Below are 22,786 nucleotides of genomic sequence, written 5' to 3' on the forward strand. Positions count from 1 at the left end.
ATTTGCTTTGAGAACAAAGCCACAGTCTGATCTGGAGTTAGACTGTTTTTTTTTTTTTTTTTTCTACGAGGTGGTCACAACTATTATGAATCCCAAATGGTAAATAGCTGGTCACATTCATTTAACTGTCTTCAAGTCTACCTCACAGCTGGTGTGCGATTACTGCAGAAAGTATGACTTCGTAAACATGTAATAGGTGCACAGTAGTTTTGTCTCGGCTTGTCTGAGACAGACAACAATGCCTCTACTGAAAACAAGAGACTCTGCTGCTTAACTGCAAAACTTACTATAATGAACTTCCTATTTCCAACTAATTTGACTGACAGACATTTTCACTTCTGGCAAGACAAAGTGCTCATTATTTATGTAGTTGCTTCTCCTTATCTTTTCTCCTTTATACTTGTAACTTGAGCTTACACAGTCCCCCTTTTCCTATCTAAGTCAAACAACTTCCTTCTACATTCCTGCTGGCCCCGCTAGATGCATACTTCTTTTCTTTACTTCACGACAATGCTAACATACAGATTTCTGGATAAATTTCATTTAACTCCAATAACTTGAGAGTTAAATGCACTTTCCATAATTCTATGTTAAAATATCAATAATTACTGTTGTGTGTGAAAGGCTACAAAAGTGAAATCAATCGTGGAAATAAACTGAAGCATTTATAATTAAATAATTTTATAGACATTGTATACATTCTCGAAGCTGAACACACACATGAGAGAGAGAGAGAGAGAGAGAGAGAGAGAGAGAGAGAGAGAGAGAGAGAGGGTGTGTGTTGAACCTTAAGGGCACTTGACACCAAGGTTATCAGCATTCTTAAACATATGAAAAGAAACAAACTAATGTTGATAGAATGTCTAAAATTTTTGTCTCACAGTGAGGAGGAAACCTATAAAATGACACTATTTCACTCATTCCCACCCCACTCTCGTTGACCCACACAACCACTCTATCTTACAGTCCTTAACACAATGGAGACAGGTGAAAGGTGTTATTCCTGGAATTAAAATAGAAGTAAACCCACAGAAGAGGTAAAAGAAAAGTACAGGGAACTCTGACTGATGGACATTTACAAAAAACATGGGTGAGCCAGTCAGCCTGTTAAGACAAGCTGGACACATCAAATAACCTTAAAACTCTTAACTACATTCATTTCAGTGTCACTTAAGACAAAGGGCAGATCGGTAAGCAAAAATAAAACACACACTAGTAAAATGTGGTGCACGATTATCTACATGCCACAAGCACCACACATTGGAGGATCTTCTCACCGGAGCAAGAAGCCATGCGTCAGAGGGCTGTAGCCTAGGCGAACCTGATTTCCACCTTCAACACCGAAAGGAGGTGCATCATGGCCACATAGTGGGCTTTGCTAGACACAGCTTATTATCAGTCACTTCCAGACACTCATCTTCCCACCAACACATGACTCCATAACTCAACAACAAGGTGATAGCATGCAGGGGGACAGCACACCGAAAAAACTGAGGATCACTACATGCCTCACTGGCTGCTACATCCTCCCTCTCATTCCCTGGAATACCCGTGTATCCTGACACCCAGCAGGAAGACACCTCCTCCTTCAGTATTCATAGTTGAAGGAGGGCAACCTGGATATTCTGAACTACTTTATCTGCTAGGTACAAGTGTTGTAGAGAATGAAGGGCATTCAGAGAATTTGAACAAACAAGGAATTAGCACTTCTTGAAGCTTGCCTCATATGCTCCGGTGCCTGCAAGATCATGGACTCTTCCACACTGAAGACAGTAAAGTCTCGAGGAAGCCAGACCTTGAGGGAATGATCAGTGAAAACAACAGGGGAAACCAACAGAGTCCCCTTGTTTTAACTCATCTGTAAAGACAGCTGTAGACTCAGTTAAAATGGAAGAAAATAAAGTATTAAAACATATGCAGGAGTGCAATCTCTCCTGTACTGCACTACATATAAAATCACACTGAGCCTATGCAGTAAACATGGTGGCAGACAGTTAAACCCTGGATTTGAGGTCACATGTTTCACACACCAAGTAACTCCAGTGTACACTGCACATAGATCCCAAATGGCATTGTTGCTCATGGATGATTGGAGAAAATGTGTGCCAAAGGTGGACGAGCAACAGTATGGTATGCATGTGAATTTGGAGCTATGAGGATCTTATGTGCTTAACAAACCATGAGGATCTGCCAAGGGATGGTGAGTGGCAGTTCCGTAGCCTTCACACAGAGACTGGGTACAGGGTTGGTACTGTATGCACCTGAGGCCAGCCTAATCCTCTCATGGCAGATACAGTCAATAATCTTCGGGTAAGAAGGCCTCGTTGATCCATACATTGTGACTCCATAGTCTAGCCGTGAACGCACAAACATCCTATAACTCTGGTGCAGACATGCACTGTCTGCTTCCCAAGACCTGTGGCACTTTATGATATTCAGGGCCTTCTGGGTTCTGGATATCAGTTCTCTGAAGTGTGGTAACCAAGGTAATTTGGAGTAAAAAATGAGGCTTAGAAAACTCACTGATGACAAGAATGATTAAAATGAAAACACACACACACACACACACACACACACTTATCTGCAGAGAACTGAAAACTAGTCTTTGGAACCCTCTCCTCTAACCTTTGCACTGTAAGCTGCAACTGACAGGTTGCTGTTGCAACAGTGGAGGATGAACAGAAAACAGCAAAATCGTCCACAAATCAGGAGAACTATACAGGGCTCCTTACTGTAAACATGGTACTGTTTATGGTTTTGGCAAAGAGAGTAACACTTAAAATGCTGCCCTGGGGAACACCATTCTCCTGCTCCAAACGATTCGATGGCACATCACTAACTTATGGCCTAAAAGAAAGCTTAGACAGGAAGAATCATATATGAATGGGGAGGTGCCATGAAAGCCCCATTGATGGAGTTGCATCATCAATTAGTGTCGTACGCCTTATTGATATCGAAGAATATGTCAAGACAGTGGTGTTTATGTAGGACAGCCTGCTGAATATCTGCCTATAGGAGGGTCATGTTGTTGACAGTGGACCGAAATCCTTGGAATCCACACTGAGAGAGGCTAAGGAGTTGCCTGGTCTATAACAACCAGACCAGGTGACGGTTAACAATTCGCTCCAGGGTCTTTCCTACACAGCTCATTGACACCCGTAACTACTGGGATATGTGCAGTCCTTACCTGATTTGAGAAGAGGTATCAGAATTGCCTCTCTCAAGTTGGGAAAGTTGCATGTCTTTCATATAAAATTAAAACATTTGAGTAGGATTTCCTTTGGTGCTGCTGGCAAATGTCGAAGTATGCAGTACCGGATTTAGTCGAGACCAGGTGTAGTATCAAGGGTCTCCAGATCCCACATGGAGCAAGGGCAGTTGTAAGACTCAGAATTATGGGATCTGATGACCAACAGTCACACGGTAGCGGCAAAATGCTGGATCCTGGCTGGTGTCGGCAGTAATCCCCACAAAAAAAACTGCCATCATCTGAGCGATGTCTCCAGGTGTTGTTTGAAGACACCTCTGTTTCAGCACTGCCTGCGATTGGTAAATGGTTGTGTTTACTGGAAATCCTCCTGGTGACATCCCATACTTCTTTGGAACAAGTGGACCGGTTGATGGAGTCCAGGAAAGCTTGCCATGACTTTTTCTTGCTCTCCTTAATCATGCGTCAGCCTCGGCTCTCATTACATGAGAGGCCGTGAGGTTATCTGTTGTTGGGTGGTACTTAAACTGTCGAAGAGCCACATACCTGACCTGGACTGTTGAGCAACACTCACTGGTCCACCAAATAACAGGTTTCTTCCTAAGATGACCTGAGAACTTTGGGATTGATAAGTCAGCATCATGATGGATCACTCGTATGATATGATCCACTCATTCCTGGATGCTGTTGTTGTGTTCAAACACAACTAGGTGGGTCACTTAACAGCATCCAGTTAGCCCTACCGATCATCCATTTTGGTGGCTTCTGTGTAGATAATGCTCCATCCAGGAGATGAATGCAGAGTGGGAACTAGCCACTGGAGTGAAGGTCGTCAATTGCTTCCCACTGAACAGAGTCCTGAGGGCTAGACAGCACGAAGAGAGGTTGATGACTGAGAAAGACACTGTAGCAGCACAGAAATGAGTGCGAGTGCCTGTGTTGAGGATGAACAGCTCGTGACATGTCATGAGGCTCTCCAAAACCTGACCCTGAGGGCAAGCAGAGGTCAAAGCCCACAATATATGACAGGCATTGAGCTCTCCCAGTACGAAAAATGGTCGGGGAAGTTGCTCTATAACACCTGTTAGAGCCTCAGAGTCAATCGCATCGATTGGAGGTAAATACGGTGAATCAACTGTGATCCTCTGACATACATGAACTGCAACCACAACCGCTTACAGGTCAGTAGCTTGGGGGGAGAGCAGATAAGTGGTGCACATTATGGATAAACACAGTGACCCCTGCCTTGGCCCTTCCCCAGTCAGGTCATCCCTGTGACAAGAGTGTATAGGCCCACAGGACAGGGGCATCAGACACTTTAAAATGCATTTTCTGCATACAAATGCACGGGGGGCGTTCCTGTGTCAGCAGTTTCAGTTCCTTCCACAAGTGTTCTGAAAGATACCTATACGGTGCAAAAATTGGCAATTGACCTTAAATAATGAAAAGTGAGAGGTAGTCCACATGAGTGCTAAAGGGAATCAGTTAAACTTAAGTTACATGATAAATCAGTCAAATCTAAAGGCTGTAAATTCAACTAAACACCTAGGAATTGCAATTACGAACAACTTACATTCAAAGGAACACACAGAAAATGTTATGGGGAAGGCAAACCAAAGAATGCATTTTATTGGCAGAACACTCATAAAATGTAACAGATCTACTAAAGAGACTGCCTACACTAAGCTCGTCTGCCCTCTTTTAGAATACTGCTGCACGACGTGGTATCCTCACCAGATAGGATTGACAGAGTACATCAAGAAAGTTCAAAGAAGAGCAGCATGTTTTGTATTATGACGAAATAGGGGAGAGACTGTCACTGAAATGATGCAGGATTTGGGGTGGACATCATTAAAACAGTGAAGATGGTTTGATGAACCCTCTGCCAGGCACTTAAATGTGATTTGCACAGTATCCGTGTAGATGCAGATGTAGAACCCATTAATATTTTACTGTAGGATGGAAGCCATCTATCACGGGGTAGCACTTTCATCCAGACTTTCTTCTGTGGAGGGGAGCCTGTAACGGGTGAACGTGAGGGCGAGATTACTGCCTCAGTCTGACATCAAGGTCCATCACCTATCAAGAAGAATCGAGAGAGATGTCAGAGAGGATGACATTGACATCGTCCGCTCTTTATTTCCCGATTCCATCAGTGGTTGACACTTTGCCTTTGATAGGCTTCGGAAATACAACTGCGCTATGGTTGTGGTAGCACTAGATGTTTTTCCAGACTGAATCTTTGGAGGGGCAGGAAGCTCCACAATGTCGGCAACCACTGGCTTTTCTGAAGTTCGGGGGGAGGGGGTGGGTGGGTGGGAGGGTGGGTGGGAGGGTGGGGGGGGGGGAGGTACAGGTGTTGAAATAACGGCAGCACCACAAGTGCATTGACAAACGAAGGTACTACTGCTCACACTAGCAACCTCCATTTGTGTAGCAGCACTGGCTTTCTACAGCAGCTGTTTTAGAGGTCTTTTTTGGCCTCACCATACAGGACATGCTTTGTAGTCCTAAGTTCTCGTAGTTTTCATTCTTCCAGATGCACACTGCAGCCCCATTTCCATATAGAGTGAGCTCCAGGGCAATCACACACTTAAATGGAGATGAACAAGGGACTCATTCATGGGTGGCCTTGCCACATTGCCACAAGCATCTTCTCCATGACGCCCAAAGTGCTGGTGTCTGAAACAGAACACTGCATTGGTGACATACGGCCACACGCTTAGGTGAAGGAAACCTGCCGTAAGATGCTCAGAAAGTTTCGTGTCATTAAACATCAGGATACAGGCGTCAGACTTGGTAAGACCCCCATCCACCCCCTTCATGATATTCTGCATATCGACTATATCTTCTGGGGCCTACTCATATTTCATTTCCTCCTTGGAAATGTCTACCAGATCCCTGCAAGTCACAACACCTCTGCTGTAATTCAAGGTGGTGTACACCTCAATTTTAATGGCATATTTCCCAAGGCACTGAGCTTTCTGGAGGTTCTTAAATTGTTGGGTACTAGATGTCTCCACCAACAGTGCCCATTACACAATTGCTTGGCTGATTTTAAATCGTCGGCAGTTCATTCTAACCCTTTTGGAGTACAAAAAGTTAAAATTTTCTTGAAGCTCCTCTCTTTCCTTTTCACTATTAAAAACATATTCTGACTGCCAGCATGTGTTCTGTTAGTAGACCCAAAACTTTTAGTATTTACTCCTAAGTCAGGAGAACTGGTTACATGAGCCCTCTTATTTGACTGGGTGTTAGTACCTAGCAGCACACCTTTTTCATTGTGAGGAGGAGATAATTTCAAAGGTTCCACATCAGTCCCACGAACAGCTAGGGAAATAAAAGTCCACCTACACAAGAGTCCCGCATGCCTAGGTAAGCCTTATACAGCTGAAGTGTGGCATGATCCCCAGAGGTTGACCAGTAACAACTGTTCCATCTGAACAGCCATGCATCTCATCAGCACATAGCACACCTTGAGACTGAGGTTTTTTTTTTATATATATATTTTTTAATAGAGTTTTCTACGATCCTCATGATCCAGGCACTCAAGCCAAGATCTCCATTCCCAGTGACACAACATTCCACTGCCAAGTCGTACGATTGTTGTTGATGCAAGCCCCGAGCTTGACAGGGTACTGGCGACACTTACTGGACCCCAGCTCAGGAACCCCAAGGCCACACTCATTGGTAGATTAGTGGTACTTAGGTTGTTTGACTGGGAGGTTGAGAGACTAAACAGCAAGGCCGTCAGTCCCTTGATCAACAGAAGGATCAGGATGGATGGATATGGTGTTATGGGTGCTCAACAGTGTAGTCTTTAGCGCCCGAACGGAAACAACAACGGACGAGTGTCACTAAAATGCAGCAAGTGCAAAAATAAGACTAAAATTAAAGGTGACAGCCTACATAGGCAGTGTGCACGTCAACAGTAACAAAGTGGAAAGCAGCACGTAAAGAGGAGAACTGCAAGAGAACGTAGGGGAAGGGGTTAAAATTAAACACATAGCACATGTTTGGAACTGGCCCATTACAAGAATAAAAGAGTGGTCAGCCACTCAGCAACACACTAAAAATCCCAACCTAAAAAATTTTAGGCTGAAGCCCAGAAACATCACAGTACCTTAAAACTTTCTTGACACTCGCCTCGTCATCGGCTAAAATCGAGGGCAGATCCCACTAATATTAACTTCCGCACTGACAGAACGATATAAATCACACTCAACTAAAATGTGGCGTACAGTGATTCGTACGCCACAGGCATCACACAGTGGGGGTTCCTCTTGCCGTAGTAATCAGGCATGCCTAAGAGGACAGTGCCCTATGTGAAGACGTGTAAGGGTCACTTTGTCCCGCCTAGGTGACCGGCAGGAGGAACACCACGGCTGGATGGTGGGTTTCACCAACCGCAGCTTATTTTCCCTCACCGCCAGTCATTCCTCCTCCCACAATTGCATAGACTTCCGCCACAGAACAGAAACGATACCTTGCAAAGGAATAGAACATTATGTCACCTCCGATAATCTGCAGGCATCCTTGACAGCTCGATCAGCTTGTTCATTTCCCCGTATGCCCACATGCCCTGGCACCCAGCAAAAGGACACTTGCTTGCCCTGTCGTTGGAGGATGTACAGTTGGTCGTAAATCAGCTGTTCCAACTTCTCCGCTGGGTACAGGTTCTGCAGTGACTGTAATGCGCTCAGTGAGTCAGAGCAAATTAGGAAGTGTTTGCCCTGAGTACACCGTATCTGCTCCAATGCCTTCAGGATCGCGTGAAGTTCTGCGGAAAAAACAGTGTATTCCTGGGGAAGGCGAATCCTGCTGACACGTTCGGGGAACACTACTGAGCAGCCAAGAAAATCCCCCTGTTGGGATCCATCAGTGTAGACTACTGTAAAATCATGATGCCTATCTAAAATGTTAAAAAACAAAGATTTGAAAGTAAAATTTGAGGTACTGTCTTTCTTAAAATTTGCCAAATCTAAAATCAGTCTGGGCCTCTGGAGGAGCCAAGGTGGATATCTGCTCCAACCTCGACACGAAACATTAAAACCGGCCACACCCATGTCTAAAATGCAATCCTTTGCACGAATCCCATAGGGACTTGTTGCTCGTTGCCGGTTGCGAAAAAGCTTTTCCAGTGGAGACCGAGCAACAGTGTGGTATGCAGGTGTGTATGGTGTGGATAATGTTTTATAGGCCTGGTGCACCATTAGTAGACGCTACCGGAGGTGAAGTGGCGGTTCACCTGCCTCTGCACAGAGGCTCGGTATGGGGCTCATTCTGAACGCCCCAGTGGCCAAACGAATCCCCTCATGGTGCACCACATACAACAGCTTCAAATAAGTGGGTCTTGCAGACCCATACACCGTGCATCCATAATCAAGCCGGGACCGCACGAAGGCTCTGTAAAACTGGAGCAGACAAGTCCTGTCCGTGTGGTGACTAAGACATTTTAAAATACACAGTAGAATCAAAAGTGAGGCCCAGAAACTTCACCATGTCTTTAAAATTCAGAACGGTGTCCCTCATGCTCAAGTCAGGCAAGTCATAAATGGAACGAGAACGGTTAAAAAGAACACACACTGACTTATCAGTTGAAAACTTAAAACCACTCTTCTGTGCCCATTCATCCAAATGTTGCAGAGTGAGTTGCAACTGACGAGTCGTCGTTGCAAGACTTGAAGAAGAGCAAAATACAGAGAAATCATCCACAAACAAGGAACACTGCACAGGACTTTTCACAACAGACGTCACACTTAAAACACTACTTTGCGGGACACCGTTCTCTTGTTCAAAGCGACCAGACAGTACGTCTCCGACTCGGTACCGAAAATAACGTGGCGACAGGAAGGACCGAATAAAATTGGGAAGACATCCACGAAAACCCCATTCATGGAGCTGCCTGATGATAAAGATGCCTCCAAGTAGTGTCGTATGCCTTTTCAATGTCAAAAAATATTCCCAACAGGTGATGCTGGTGCAGGAAAGCCTGTTGTATAGCCGCCTCCAGGAGGGCCAGGTTATCAAAGGTGGAGCGATACCTCCTGAACCCACACTGAAAGCGACTAAGGAGTTGTCTGGATTCTAACATCCAGACAAGGCGGCGGTTGACCATCCGCTCCAAGGTCTTTCCCACGCAGCTAGTGAGGGCAACACTACGGTAACTACCCGGGCACGTGCGGTCTTTCCCAGGTTTTAAAAGAGGAATTAAAATTGCTTCACGCCACGAGTCGGGGAAGTGACCGGACATCCAAACAAGATTAAAAAGTCGGAGGATGATTTCTTTATTTCTCCCTGTGAGGTGCCGCAGCATGCTATAGTGGATTCTATCCTGACCAATGTATGTATCACGAGCCCCACACAATGCAGAATCCAGTTCCCACATGGAAAATGTGGCAGTTGTACTCTTCTGTATTGGGTGAGCGGAAGTCAAAATTGCTCCTCTCAGCAGCCACTCTGTGGGGCTGGAAAGCTGGATTCTGACTGGCGGTTGCAGTAATAGCTGCAAAATGAGCCGTCATAGACTGGGTAATATCTTTTGGGGTCATTTGGAGAGTACCATTCCACATTATAGCAGCCATAGGGCACCTCCCAGCTCTCCCAGAAATCCTCCTGATGGTCTCCCATACAATGGAACTTTGTGTAGAACGATTAATGGTGTTCAGGAACTGCTGCCATGACCTCTTCTTGCCTTCTTGCTCTCTCGTATAATCTGACGACACTTTGCCCTCGCCACCCGAAAGGCTGCAAGGTTCTCTACAGTTGGCCGGCATTTGAACCTACGCAGAGCTGCCCGCCTAGCCCTGATCGCAGAGCGGCATTCGTCGCTCCACCAAAGGACAGGCTGCCGCTTCGGTTGTCCCGTAGACTGTAGGATGGACGCTTCATTGGCGCGGTGGATCACTTCAGTAATATGATCCACCCATTCCTGGACACTGACCCGATGTTCAAACTGGGCTAGCTGACTATACAGTGCCCAGTTGGCTCTACCGAGCACCCATCGAGGCGGTTTCCTTTCCGGTTCCACTGCATGTGGCAGGTGAATCCAGATGGGGAAGTGGTCATTGCTGTGTAAGTCATCAACCACTTCCCATTCAGCAGTGTGGGCGATGGCTGGAGAGCAAAGTGATAGATCAATGGCAGAGAACGACCCAGTTGCAACGCAGAAATGCGTGCTTTGACCTGTATTTAGCAAATAGGCACTGGAAGACAGAAGAAGCCTCTCGATTGCTCTACCCCTGGGGGCAAGTACTCACAGAGCCCCAAAGCATATTGTGTGCATTAAAATCACCACAGAGGATGAAGGGGTGGGGGAGCTGTGTAAGAAGATCACTAAGAGCCTCTTTGTCGAGCACATCATTTGGGGGCAGGTAAAAGCGAACATATTGTTAGCATATGACACACATGTACTAATATTGCAATTGCCTGTAAATTCGTCGTGAGGGAGAGAGGCGAGGAGTGGTAGTCAGTGTTGACGAAGATACCTACTCCTCCTCGAGCTCTGTCCACTCAGGTCGTCCTTTTTGTGGAGGACATAACCACGTAGCTCAGGGGTGTATGTTTCACTGAAATTTGTCTCTTGCAGACACACACACATAGGTCTATCCTGAATCAATAGACGTAGTTCCTCCACATGTGTCCTGAACCCTTGCAGGTTCCATTGTAATATGGGAGCCATCACAGTGGTTGTATTTGCTGCCTCTCTTTCCGCTGAGGTGGGGAGACTGCAGCGGGTGGAGGCTCAGTCTTGGGGCGAGATGATTGCCCCATATTCTCAGACTCCATCAGCTCTGGGGAAGAGTCTGATGAAGCGTCTGGTGGGACCACATTAACATGATCCGAGGGTTTACCAGCCGATTTAATCTGTTGGTGCTACTTGACGTGTGCTTTCCTTTTTTTATGGGGCTTTGCTGGAACTGGAGCTGGGGTGTTTATGACCATGCTGGGCTTTGGAACAGCCTCAGCCATCGGAGATGTCTGGGGCTCTTCAATGTTAACTACTGTACCTTTCTCTGCTGTTCGAGGAGGGGCTACAGGCTCTGATACACTTGCTGCCTTGCAAGTGCACTGACATGTGCAGGTGTTCGTGCCAACACTAACACCCTCCATCTGTGTAGATGGGACTTTTGGAGGCGGCTTCTGAACAATAGAGGCAAAAGACGTAACGAATGTGGGGGGCTGCAACGAATGTGGGGGGCTGCATGGCCTTAAAGATCTTTTTGGCTTCACTGTAGGGGATACGCTTAGTTGTTTTTATTTCTTGTATTTTACATTCCTCTAGGAAGATTCTACAGTCCCTACTCCAAACAGGGTGGCTTTCAGAACAGTTTATACATCTGACAGGAGACGAACAGTCAACTCCGTCATGGGCAGCCTTACTATAGTTGCCACACATCGCTTCTCCTTTACGCCCTAGAGTTGTATGCCCAAAACGCTGGCACTTAAAACAGCGCATTGGGTTTGGGACATACGACCGTACGTTTAGTCGAAGAAATCCTGCCTTGACGTGTTCTGGGAGTTTGAGAGTATTGAAAGTAAGAATGAAGGAGTCAGATTTCATCAGGTTCCCATCCACCCTTTTCATGATGTTCTGAACGTCAACAATTCCCAATTCTTCTACAGGAATGATCCCTACAGGTAACAACACCCTTACTGGAGTTCAGGGTGCTGTGAAGCTCTGTATCGATTGTGTATCAACAAGCAATGTCCCATTCCGTAAACGCTTCACTGATTTTAAAGTTCCAGCTATTCCTTCTAGACCCTTCTGAATATAGAATAGTGAAACCTTTTCAAAGGCACCCTCTTTCCTTTTTATTATTAAAAACACATTCTGGTTGTCAGTATGTGCTCTGTTACTCTAAACTGCTGTACGTTTGCTGACGCCTGAGTCAGGAGGACTGGCTAACCTAGCCCTCTTGTTTGATTGGGTGATAGTGCCTACCAGCAGTCCACCCATCCCACTGGCCAGCGAAAAATTAGAAGGAGGAAAAGAGGAAGAATTCGTGGTATCCATGGTCGTCCCACGAGCAGCTAGGGAAACTTATGTCCATCCAGACAGAGCCCCACATGCCTGGATAAGCCTTGTACAACTGAGGTGCGGCAGGTTCCCCACTAGCCACTGTTCCACCTCAACAGCCATGCATCTTATCGGCGCGCAGCACACCTTAAGATTGAAGGGATTTTTATAGAGGTATGTACCGTCCTCGCGATCCAGGCAATCAAGCCAAGATCCCCAGTCCCTACGACACACAACGTTCCACCGTTGCGCCACACGGTGGTCGCTGAAGCATGCCCAGAGCTTATGGTATCAGCAGACTGGTGGCGCATACCAGTCCACAGCTCGAGGACCCCGGGTTCACCGAGCCCGTACCCAGCAAACAAATGCTGAGCCCCCTGATTGAAACAGAAGGGTCATCTGGAGTTACTAACATCAGCCAGAAAACTGAATTATGAAATTATATAGGAGTCATAAAATCAAGGCATTGAAAGCAATACTGATGCCCGAGTGGAGAAATAATTTAAAAAGAGGTAAAAGTATATGGGCCACGTCAGTATGCAGCTCAGGGAACAGATGAGGACTCTCCAGGGTTCATCTGCGGCAGGAGAAAGGTCACCCACATGTGACACCCCACCAACCCAATTATGGGCTAAGACAGTTATGGAGGAAAGGTCTTCTAGGAGGCTGAAAATGGAATGCCCATCAACTGTACCAACAATAATAAAGTAAGGTGAGAGAAATAATCAGGTCAGTATATGGGTGGAGTCAGACGAGTTTACCCCAGGGCTCTGCATGCGACAGGAATCGTCCTTCCCACAGCCATCCCACCTCCAATCTGTTATAGTCAAAGTGTTAAAGACAGGAACAGCACCCACTAACTCTGAGGAAGCATAAAACCTGTTCTTTCTTCATCAGCTAGTATCAAGGACAAGGAATCCTGAAGGTCTCACCTTCACTGGAGTCCTACCCCAAAAATGTAAAACAGCATGCAGCAAAAACAAGGGCTAATCACATCTGTATCAACTGAAACATGAGTAAAACAGGGATGACCAAGGCAACAAGAAGAGGAGGTGGATTTGAGGATCCCCAGACCCAGCACGCAACGGGAGATTCCCAAACCTTAACCACTCTGGCCCTACCCCAAAAGTACTTTAAAATGTTACGTACAAGAATAAAAATCTCATTTTCGGGGCAAACAAAAGACTGTTTCAGCCATTCTTAATCATCCACCAATATTAGAAGCAAACACGTTGTGAGACATTGCTTAGCATGGAGAGCCAGTAGGCTGGGGCATTTGACTAGGATGTGAGCTACTGTCTGTGAAGCTCCACAACCACAATGTACGAGTGGCTCATTGCATAAGATAAAACTATGAGTTCATCTGGTATGACTGATGTAAAGGCCACAGAGGGCAGTGGATTACTTCTGAGAGGAAAGGAAGAAAGAGTGTCATATATTAGTAGTCTCCTTGACAGTGTGGAGTTTACTAGAGGGAGGAGTAACCCATGAGATTTTGTTTCACCTCCAAATGAGGAGAGATCTTATTTGTGCCTGAAAATCCACACCTCAGATCGTCCAAGCAAACATTGGCTTCTCGAGTCAAATGGTCGGCCATTTTATTCACTGAGATACCCACATGGCTTAGGACGCAGTGAAGTACAACTCAGCAGACAGTACAACGAATGTCAGAGACAAGATCATGAACAGCAGTTATCACAAGGTGACAACAATAACACTGACCAATAGCCTGGAGACTGCTCAATGAGGCATTATAAATTAAATCGTGGCCAGGGAACGTCTGTCTAATAAAATTTAGAGCACTGTTAAGGACCATCAGCTCCACTGTAAAACACTACACAGTCCCAGAGGTAAATGTTGTTCCTGACTGGTAGGGGAAATAAAAGCGTATCCCATCCTATCCATGGTTTCAGAACTGTCAGTGTAAATGACAGTGGCATCCTGACAACCCCAAAGAACAGAGAGAAACAGGAAACAGAAACCAAAAGAATGTGTGTGTGTGTGTGTGTGGGGGGGGGGGGGGGGGATGGAAGTTTTATGTCCTTGAAACAGATAATTCCTAATTCATGGTCACGATACTAATCTAGGGGAAGGAGGGGTGGGGGCACATGCACGATGAAAATATGACAAGCATGTTCTAAGGGGGTTATGTGGAGGTTCTGGCTGAGGGTCTTGAGGCGCATTCAAGCTGGTGTTCCCAACCAACAGCAAGTGCAGGGGGTCAATGCCTCTTGTATGCAAAAATAATCTACATGAACATCTACATAGAAAAAGTGGGGGGGGGGGGGGTGGAGATACATCGACAACCTTCACAACACTATTATTCCACTTTTGAACAATGCACAGAAAAAACAAACACCTATTATATCTTTCCATGCAAGCTCTGATTTTGTTTATTTTATTATTATGATCATTTCTACTTGTGTAGGTCGGCATCAAGAAAATATTTTTAAAGCTGGTGACTGACGTTTAATTAGAAGAACCCGCTGCTACAAGAAATGCCATTGTTTTAATGATGTCCACCCCAAATCCTGTATATGTCCATAACAGTCTTTCCCCTATTTCTCAATAATACAAAACTTGCTGTTCTCCTTTGAACTTCCTCGGTGAACTCCATTAACCATATCTGGTAAGCACAACAGTACTCCAAAAGAGGTTGTACAAGTGTGGCGTAGGCAGTCTCTCTTTATTAGATCTGTTGCATCTTCTAAGTGCTCTGCTAATAAAACACAGACTTTGGTTTGCCTTCCCCACAACATTTTCTTTGTGTTTTTTACAACTTAAGTTGTCCGTAACTGTAATTACTAGGTATATAGTTGCATGTACAGCCTTTAGATTTGATTGGTTTATTGTGTAATCGAAGTTTCCTTTTAGCACTTATGGATGACCTCACACTTTTCATTATTTATGGTCAACTGTCAATTTCTGCACCCTACAAATATCTTATGTAAAGTGTTTTGTGGTTGGTTTTGATCTTCTGATGATTTTACTAGACAATAAACGACAGCATCATCTGCAAACAACCTAAGACAGCTGCTCAGATTGTCCCCTAAATCTTTTATACAGATAAGGAACAGCAGAAGAACTATAACACTACCTTGGGGAGAGCCATAAGTCACTTCTGTTTTACTTGATGACTTACTATCAGTCACTATGAATTGTGACCTCCCTGACTCCAGTCACATAACTGAGACAATATTCCATAAGCACACAATTTGATTACAAGCTGCTTGTTAGGTACAGAGTCAAAAGCCATCTGGAAATACAGAATCAATTTGAAATCCTTTGTCAATAGCACTGAACTCTTCGTGTGAGTTAACAACTAGTTGTGTCCACAAGAACAACATTTTCTAAGTCTCTGTTGACTATGTGTCTATAGTGCATTCTCTTGGAGGTAATCCATGAAGTTCAAACACAATATATGTTCCAGAATCCTACAGCATACTGACGTTACTGATATGGGCCCATAATTTAGCGGATTACACCTACTGCCTTTCTTAAATATTGGTGAAACCTGTGTGACTTTCCAGTCTTTGATTACAGATCTTTTGTTGAGAGATCAGTTGTATATGATTGTTAAGTATGGAGTAATTGCATCAGTGTACTCTGAAAGGAATCTCACTGGTATACGATCTGGACCTGAAGACTTGCTTTTATTTAGTGATTTGAGTTGCTTCACTACTCTGAGGATATCTACTTCTAAATTACTCATGTTGGTAGTTGTTCTTGACTCAAATTCTGGAATATTTACTTCTTATTATTGGTGAAGGAATTTCATTAGGCTGTGTTTAGTAACTCTACTTTAGGAGCACTATATCATAGTATTTCCACTGCTACTGCGCAGAGAAGGCATTGACTGTGTCATGCCACTAGTGTACTTTACATACGATCAGGATCTCTCTGGATTTTCAGCCACGTTTCACAATAAAGTTTTGTTGTGTTAACTAATATAAGCATCTCGTATTAAAGTTCATGCTAAATTTCAAGATTCTGTAAAAGATCGTCGATCTTAGGGATTTTGTGTTTGTTTGAATTTGACACGCTTTTTTTGTTGTTTCTTCAACAGTGTTCTGAGCTGTTTTGCGTACCAAGGAGAATCAGCTCCGTCATTGGCTAATTTATTTGGTATATAACTCTCAATTGCTGTCAATACTATTTCTTTGAATTCAAGCCGCATCTGGTCTAAAATTACATCATTAATATGGAAGGAATGCAGATTGTCTCTCCAGAAAGTGTCAAATGTATTTTTAGCTGCTTTTTTGAACAGATATATTTTTTGTTTATTTTTGGCGGATTTGGGAGTGACTATGACAACCCTGTGTTCACTAATTCCTGTATTCACTTCGATGCTCGTTATTAGCCGAGGATTTTTTTGTTGCTAAGAGGTCAAATGTATTTTCACAACCTTTAACTATTAGAGTGGTATCATGAATAAATCGCTCAAAATAATTTTCAGAGTATACATTTACCACAATTACGGATAATGTTTTATGCTTACTTCCATATTTAAACATGTATTTTCACCAACATACTGAGAGTAAATTGAAGTCACCACTAACTATAATTGTACGAGTTGGGTACACGTTTGAAATTAGACTCAAGTTTTCTTTGAAACTTTCAGCAATTGTATTATTTGAGTTGGGAGGTCAGCACAAGGATCAAATCATTTTATTCCAGTTGCCAAGAATGACCTCTACCCCTACTAACTCATAGGAGCTACCTTCTTCAATTTTGCTACAAGATAAAGTACTTCCAACAGCAACAAAGATGCCACTGCCAACTGTGTTTAGCCTATTGTTCATTTCTGAACATCATAGGTCTTTTGCAAAAATTTCATCTGAATTTATCTCCAGCTTTAGCCACCTTTCAGTGGCTGTCACAATCTGTGCATCAGTGCTTTCTATTAGTAGTTGGAATTGTGGTACTTTCCCAACACAGCTACAACAATTTCTAACTGTTATACTCATGGTTCCCAGATCTATGTTCTTCATGTATTCGACCTGCACCATTTGAGACTGAAGCCCTTTCTGTGTTTCCCCTGGGACACTCTAATCTAAAAAACTGCCACCACCTGCAATTGGTTGCAATCTGTGCTCTTTATGGCATCTCGATGGACCTATTCCACATCTGGATTGACTGCACCTGGTATGCACACAGAGTGTACACTGACTTTCTACCCCTCATTGGCAGCCATGTCCCTAATGGGCCACATAACACATCTAACACTGGAGCTCCCAACTATCAATAATTAACTCTCTGTGACTGCCTGGAGGCTGAAAGGTTTCCTCTGAAATAGGAGAAGTGACTGCATCTGGTCAAGGGATACTGTCAGCTACAGAGAGCACCTGAAACCTGTTTTTAACACTAACCAGGGGGCCTTGTACAGCATCAAAAGCCTTCTGAAAATCTAGAAATACAGAATCAATTTGGAATCCCCTGTCAATAGCACTCAACATTAGTGAGTGTAAAGAGGTAGTTGTTTTGCACAAGAATGATGTTTTCTAAATCCACACTGACTGTGTGCCTATAGACCTTTTTCTTCGAGGTAATTCATAATCTTCGAAGACAATGCTAATGATATGGGCCTGTAATTTAGTGGATTACTCCTATTACCTTTCTTGAATTTTGGTGTGACCTGTGCAACTTTCCAGTCTTTGTGTATGGATCTTTCGTCGAGCGAGACGTTGTATATGATTATTAAGTATGGAGCTCATCAGCATACTCTAAAAGGAAACTAACTGGTATAGAGTCTGGACCAGAAGACTTAAAATAAAAGTAAGTGATTTAAGTTGCTTCACTACTCCGAGGATATTTACTTCTGCGTTACTCATATTGGCAGCTGTTCTTGATTCGAATTCTGGAACATTTTCTTCATCTTCTTTGCTGAAGAAATTCTGGAAGGGTGTGTTTAGTAAATCTGGTTTGGCAGCACTTTCATTGATAGTATTTCCATGGCTATCGCACAGAGAAGGCACTGACTGTGTCCTGCCACTAGCATACTTTACATACAACCAGAATTTCTTTGGATTTTCTCCCACGCTTCGAGACAAAGTTTTGTTTTGAAAACTACTATAAGCATCTCGCTTTGATGTTTGCACTAAATTTGGAGCTCCAGTGAAAGATCGGCCATCTTGGAGATTTTGTATTCATTTTTAGTTGAATTCTCGGCCTTCAGGTTTATGCGATTTATCGTGTAACCAAAATTTAGTGGGTTTCTTTTAGTACTAATGTGGATAACTTCACACTTTTCATTATTTAGAGTTTGCTTTTCACACCACGCAGGTGTCTTGTCTAAATGATTTTGCAATTTGTTTTATTCATTTGTTGGCTTTACAAGACAGTAAACGACTGCATTATCTGCAAACAATCTACGAGGGCTGCTCAGATTGTCTGCGATGTCATTCATGTGGATCAAGAACAGCACAGCGCTTGTAACACTTCCTCGTGCGATGCCAGATATTACTTCAGTACAATTTGATGACTTGCCATCAGTTACTATGAACTGAGACCTTTCTAACAGGAAATCATGCATCCAGTCACACAACAGAGGCATGCAATTTGATTAGAAGACGCTTGTGAAGAACGGTGCCGAAAGCCTTCTGGAAATCAAAAAATATAGAATCAATTTGACATCCCCCTCTCGATAGCACTCAACACTTCATGAGAATAAAGAGCTAGATGTGTTTCATAAGAACAATATTTTCTGAATACGGGCTAACTATTCATCAATAAATCATTTCTTCGAAGCAATTCAATGGTTCGAACACAGCATATGTTAAAAAATACTACTGCAAATTGATGTAAATGATACGGCTCTGTAATCCAGCAGATTACTTCTATTTCTATTCCTGGGTATTGGAGTGACTTGTGCAACTTTCAGTCTTTAGGTATGGATCTTTCGAAGAGTGAGCGGTTGTATATGACTACTAAGTACGGAGCTACTGTATCAGCATATGCTGGAAGGAACATAACTGGTATACAATCTGGACCAGAGGCCTTTATTTAAGCTGCTTCACTACACTGTGGATACCTACTACAAAGTTACTCATGTTGGCAATAGTTCTAGATTCGAATTCTAGAATATTTACTTCATTTTCTTATGGTGAAGGAGTTTTGGAAAACCCTGTTAGTAATTCTGCTTTAGTGGCACTGTCATCAGTGACATCATCATTGTTATCGTGCAGTGAAGGTATTCATTGTGTCTTTCTGCTGGTGTACTTTACATCATGGTCAGAATCTCTGGGTTTTATGCAAGATTTCGAGACAGTTTCTCATTGTGGAAACTGTTACAAGAATCTCACATAGAAGTTGGCATTAACTTTTGAGCTTCTGTAGAACTTCACCAATCTTGGAGATTTTATATTCTTTTAAATTTCGCACGCTTTTTTCATTGCTTCTGCAACAGTTTTCTGGCCTGTTTTGTGTACCATGGAGAATCAGTACCATCCCTTATTAATTTATGGGCTATCCATCTCTCAACTGCCGTCAGAATGAGTGGAAAATGTCTCTTTGAAAGGCATCAAGCGAATTTTTATCTACTTTTTTAAATAGATGTTCTTTACATTTATTTTGTGTGGGTTTGGATGTTGCGATATTTGTCTCAGTAAATCTGGTCTGTATCCATCATGACGCTCCCTATTTGACCAGGATTATTTGTTGCTACAATGTCAAATATGTTTTTATAACCATTTACACTTCGAGTAGGCTCCTGAACTAATTGTTCAAAATAATTTTATGCGATGGCATTCATTACAATTCTGGACTATGTTTTATGCCTACTGCCAGCTTTAAACGTGTATTTTTGCCAACATATTGATGGTAGATTGCAGTCACCACCAACTACAACTGTGTGAGTGGGATACCTATTTGAAATAAGATTCAACTTTTCTTTGAACTGTTCAGCAACTGACTCAGGGGTTTGGTAAAACAAACCATCTGAGTTTTTATGTCAAAGTCTTGTGGTTCACTCATGATATGAAGTGGCTATATGTTCCTAGGGTGATGTTTTCAGTCTCAGATTGTATTGTAGATTAATTATTTCACTTTATCATATGAAGTTTAAATTGTATGCCAAAGCATGTACAGTATATTGCATAATGCATATGCGTAAGAGCTGAAAATGACAGTGCCAAAATTGTCCAATCACACAACGAATAAAAGACATAACTGTACAACCTACTGTGAACAATGTTTTCTTCCAAAAATATTTTTTTGGAGGCTTTGGACCCATAATAAATTGGATCAGAGTGTTTAATGATGGTTGTACTAATGTAAAGAATGAAATACTAAGTGGGCAACCAACCGTTAACATTGAAGACTTGGTGCAGAAAGTTGATACAGGAGTTAAAAAAAAGAGCACTTAATGTCACCACTTACTGTCACACATAACCGAAAAAACGTGTACACACTCACCAAAAAGATGACAAAATGACAATGGCCATTCAGGAATGATAGGAAAATTAGGCAGCATATTTTTTATGAGAATGAAATTCAGTAGTTGGTTTTTCATTTTTCAAGGGGCCTTAAATATTGGTATAAATTGTGTGAAAAAGTAGTTCAAGATATAGGTTTTCATATAATAATGAAATTGTTTTAAAATATATTTGTGTTTGTGTTTAACATACAAATGGTACTTTCTTAAAACACACACACACACACACACACACAAACCTGATGTGATAAAGGTGTAATACATTTTTGAAGTTGTATTGCAAGTTTTGCACATTTTACCTTTCACGGTGTATATCTGAAATTTTCTGGCCACTCTTCTGTTGCAGTTCTGCAATGCTTCCTATGGACACAACCTCAACACCATCCTCAGAAATCCAAAGAGGTATAGGAGTCCCCCAATAACGATTTCTGCTTATAGCCCAGTCTCTAGCATCTTTCAACCAGTTACCAAATCTTTTTTCTTTAACAAAATCTGGAACCCTGAAACAATTCATATTCCGTAAAAATTGAAAAATTAATATCCACATATAAAGGACTGTTACACAGATCGAGAATACTTTGAACAACATGCACTTAAATACAAAAAATCATGAAATATTAATGAATCAGATCAAAACGTAAAAGTAAGTAAGAGAGGAAAAAAGAAACGTAGTTATAGTAAAAATGTACCAGGTACCGTATTTAACCAATGAATATGGTTTTTTATTCATGGTGTAACATTTCAGTCAGTAGGTCAACAACCACTACTACAACACTGCTCATGATAAAAAAACCTAGAATAATGCCCATGATAAGAGCTTGGCAGATTAATCAGTATGAGCAGTACTGAACTCATAGCTAAAGAGGGACCCTTTTCTACATACACTCCTGGAAATGGAAAAAAGAACACATTGACACCGGTGTGTCAGACCCACCATACTTGCTCCGGACACTGCGAGAGGGCTGTACAAGCAATGATCACACGCACGGCACAGCGGACACACCAGGAACCGCGGTGTTGGCCGTCAAATGGCACTAGCTGCGCAGCATTTGTGCACCGCCGCCGTCAGTGTCAGCCAGTTTGCCGTGGCATACGGAGCTCCATCGCAGTCTTTAACACTGGTAGCATGCCGCGACAGCGTGGACGTGAACCGTATGTGCAGTTGACGGACTTTGAGCGAGGGCGTATAGTGGGCATGCGGGAGGCCGGGTGGACGTACCGCCGAATTGCTCAACACGTGGGGCGTGAGGTCTCCACAGTACATCGATGTTGTCGCCAGTGGTCGGCGGAAGGTGCACGTGCCCGTCGACCTGGGACCGGACCGCAGCGACGCACGGATGCACGCCAAGACCGTAGGATCCTACGCAGTGCCGTAGGGGACCGCACCGCCACTTCCCAGCAAATTAGGGACACTGTTGCTCCTGGGGTATCAGCGAGGACCATTCGCAACCGTCTCCATGAAGCTGGGCTACGGTCCCGCACACCGTTAGGCCGTCTTCCGCTCACGCCCCAACATCGTGCAGCCCGCCTCCAGTGGTGTCGCGACAGGCGTGAATGGAGGGACAAATGGAGACGTGTCGTCTTCAGCAATGAGAGTCGCTTCTGCCTTGGTGCCAATGATGGTCGTATGCGTGTTTGGCGCCGTGCAGGTGAGCGCCACAATCAGGACTGCATACGACCGAGGCACACAGGGCCAACACCCGGCATCATGGTGTGGGGAGCGATCTCCTACACTGGCCGTACACCACTGGTGATCGTCGAGGGGACACTGAATAGTGCACGGTACATCCAAACCGTCATCGAACCCATCGTTCTACCATTCCTAGACCGGCAAGGGAACTTGCTGTTCCAACAGGACAATGCACGTCCGCATGTATCCCGTGCCACCCAACGTGCTCTAGAAGGTGTAAGTCAACTACCATGGCCAGCAAGATCTCCGGATCTGTCCCCCATTGAGCATGTTTGGGACTGGATGAAGTGTCGTCTGACGCGGTCTGCACGTCCGGCACGAACGCTGGTCCAACTGAGGCGCCAGGTGGAAATGGCATGGCAAGCCGTTCCACAGGACTACATCCAGCATCTCTACGATCATCTCCATGGGAGAATAGCAGCCTGCATTGCTGCGAAA

General features: G+C 43.7%; 1 protein-coding gene across 2 annotated transcripts in view; it reads right to left on the reverse strand.

Moving 5' to 3' along the window:
• Window positions 1–22,786, reverse strand: part of LOC126249019 (isoleucine--tRNA ligase, cytoplasmic) — a 181,021-nt gene that overhangs the window by 121,886 nt on the left and 36,349 nt on the right. For both annotated transcript variants that reach the window (XM_049950620.1, XM_049950619.1), the window contains one exon: window positions 20,958–21,158. In XM_049950620.1, coding sequence (XP_049806577.1) covers window positions 20,958–21,158 — 201 coding nt within the window. The remainder of the gene's footprint in view (window positions 1–20,957; window positions 21,159–22,786) is intronic.

The sequence above is a fragment of the Schistocerca nitens genome, chromosome 3 (genome assembly GCF_023898315.1).
Source record: "Schistocerca nitens isolate TAMUIC-IGC-003100 chromosome 3, iqSchNite1.1, whole genome shotgun sequence".
Taxonomy (NCBI): Eukaryota; Metazoa; Arthropoda; class Insecta; order Orthoptera; family Acrididae; genus Schistocerca; species Schistocerca nitens.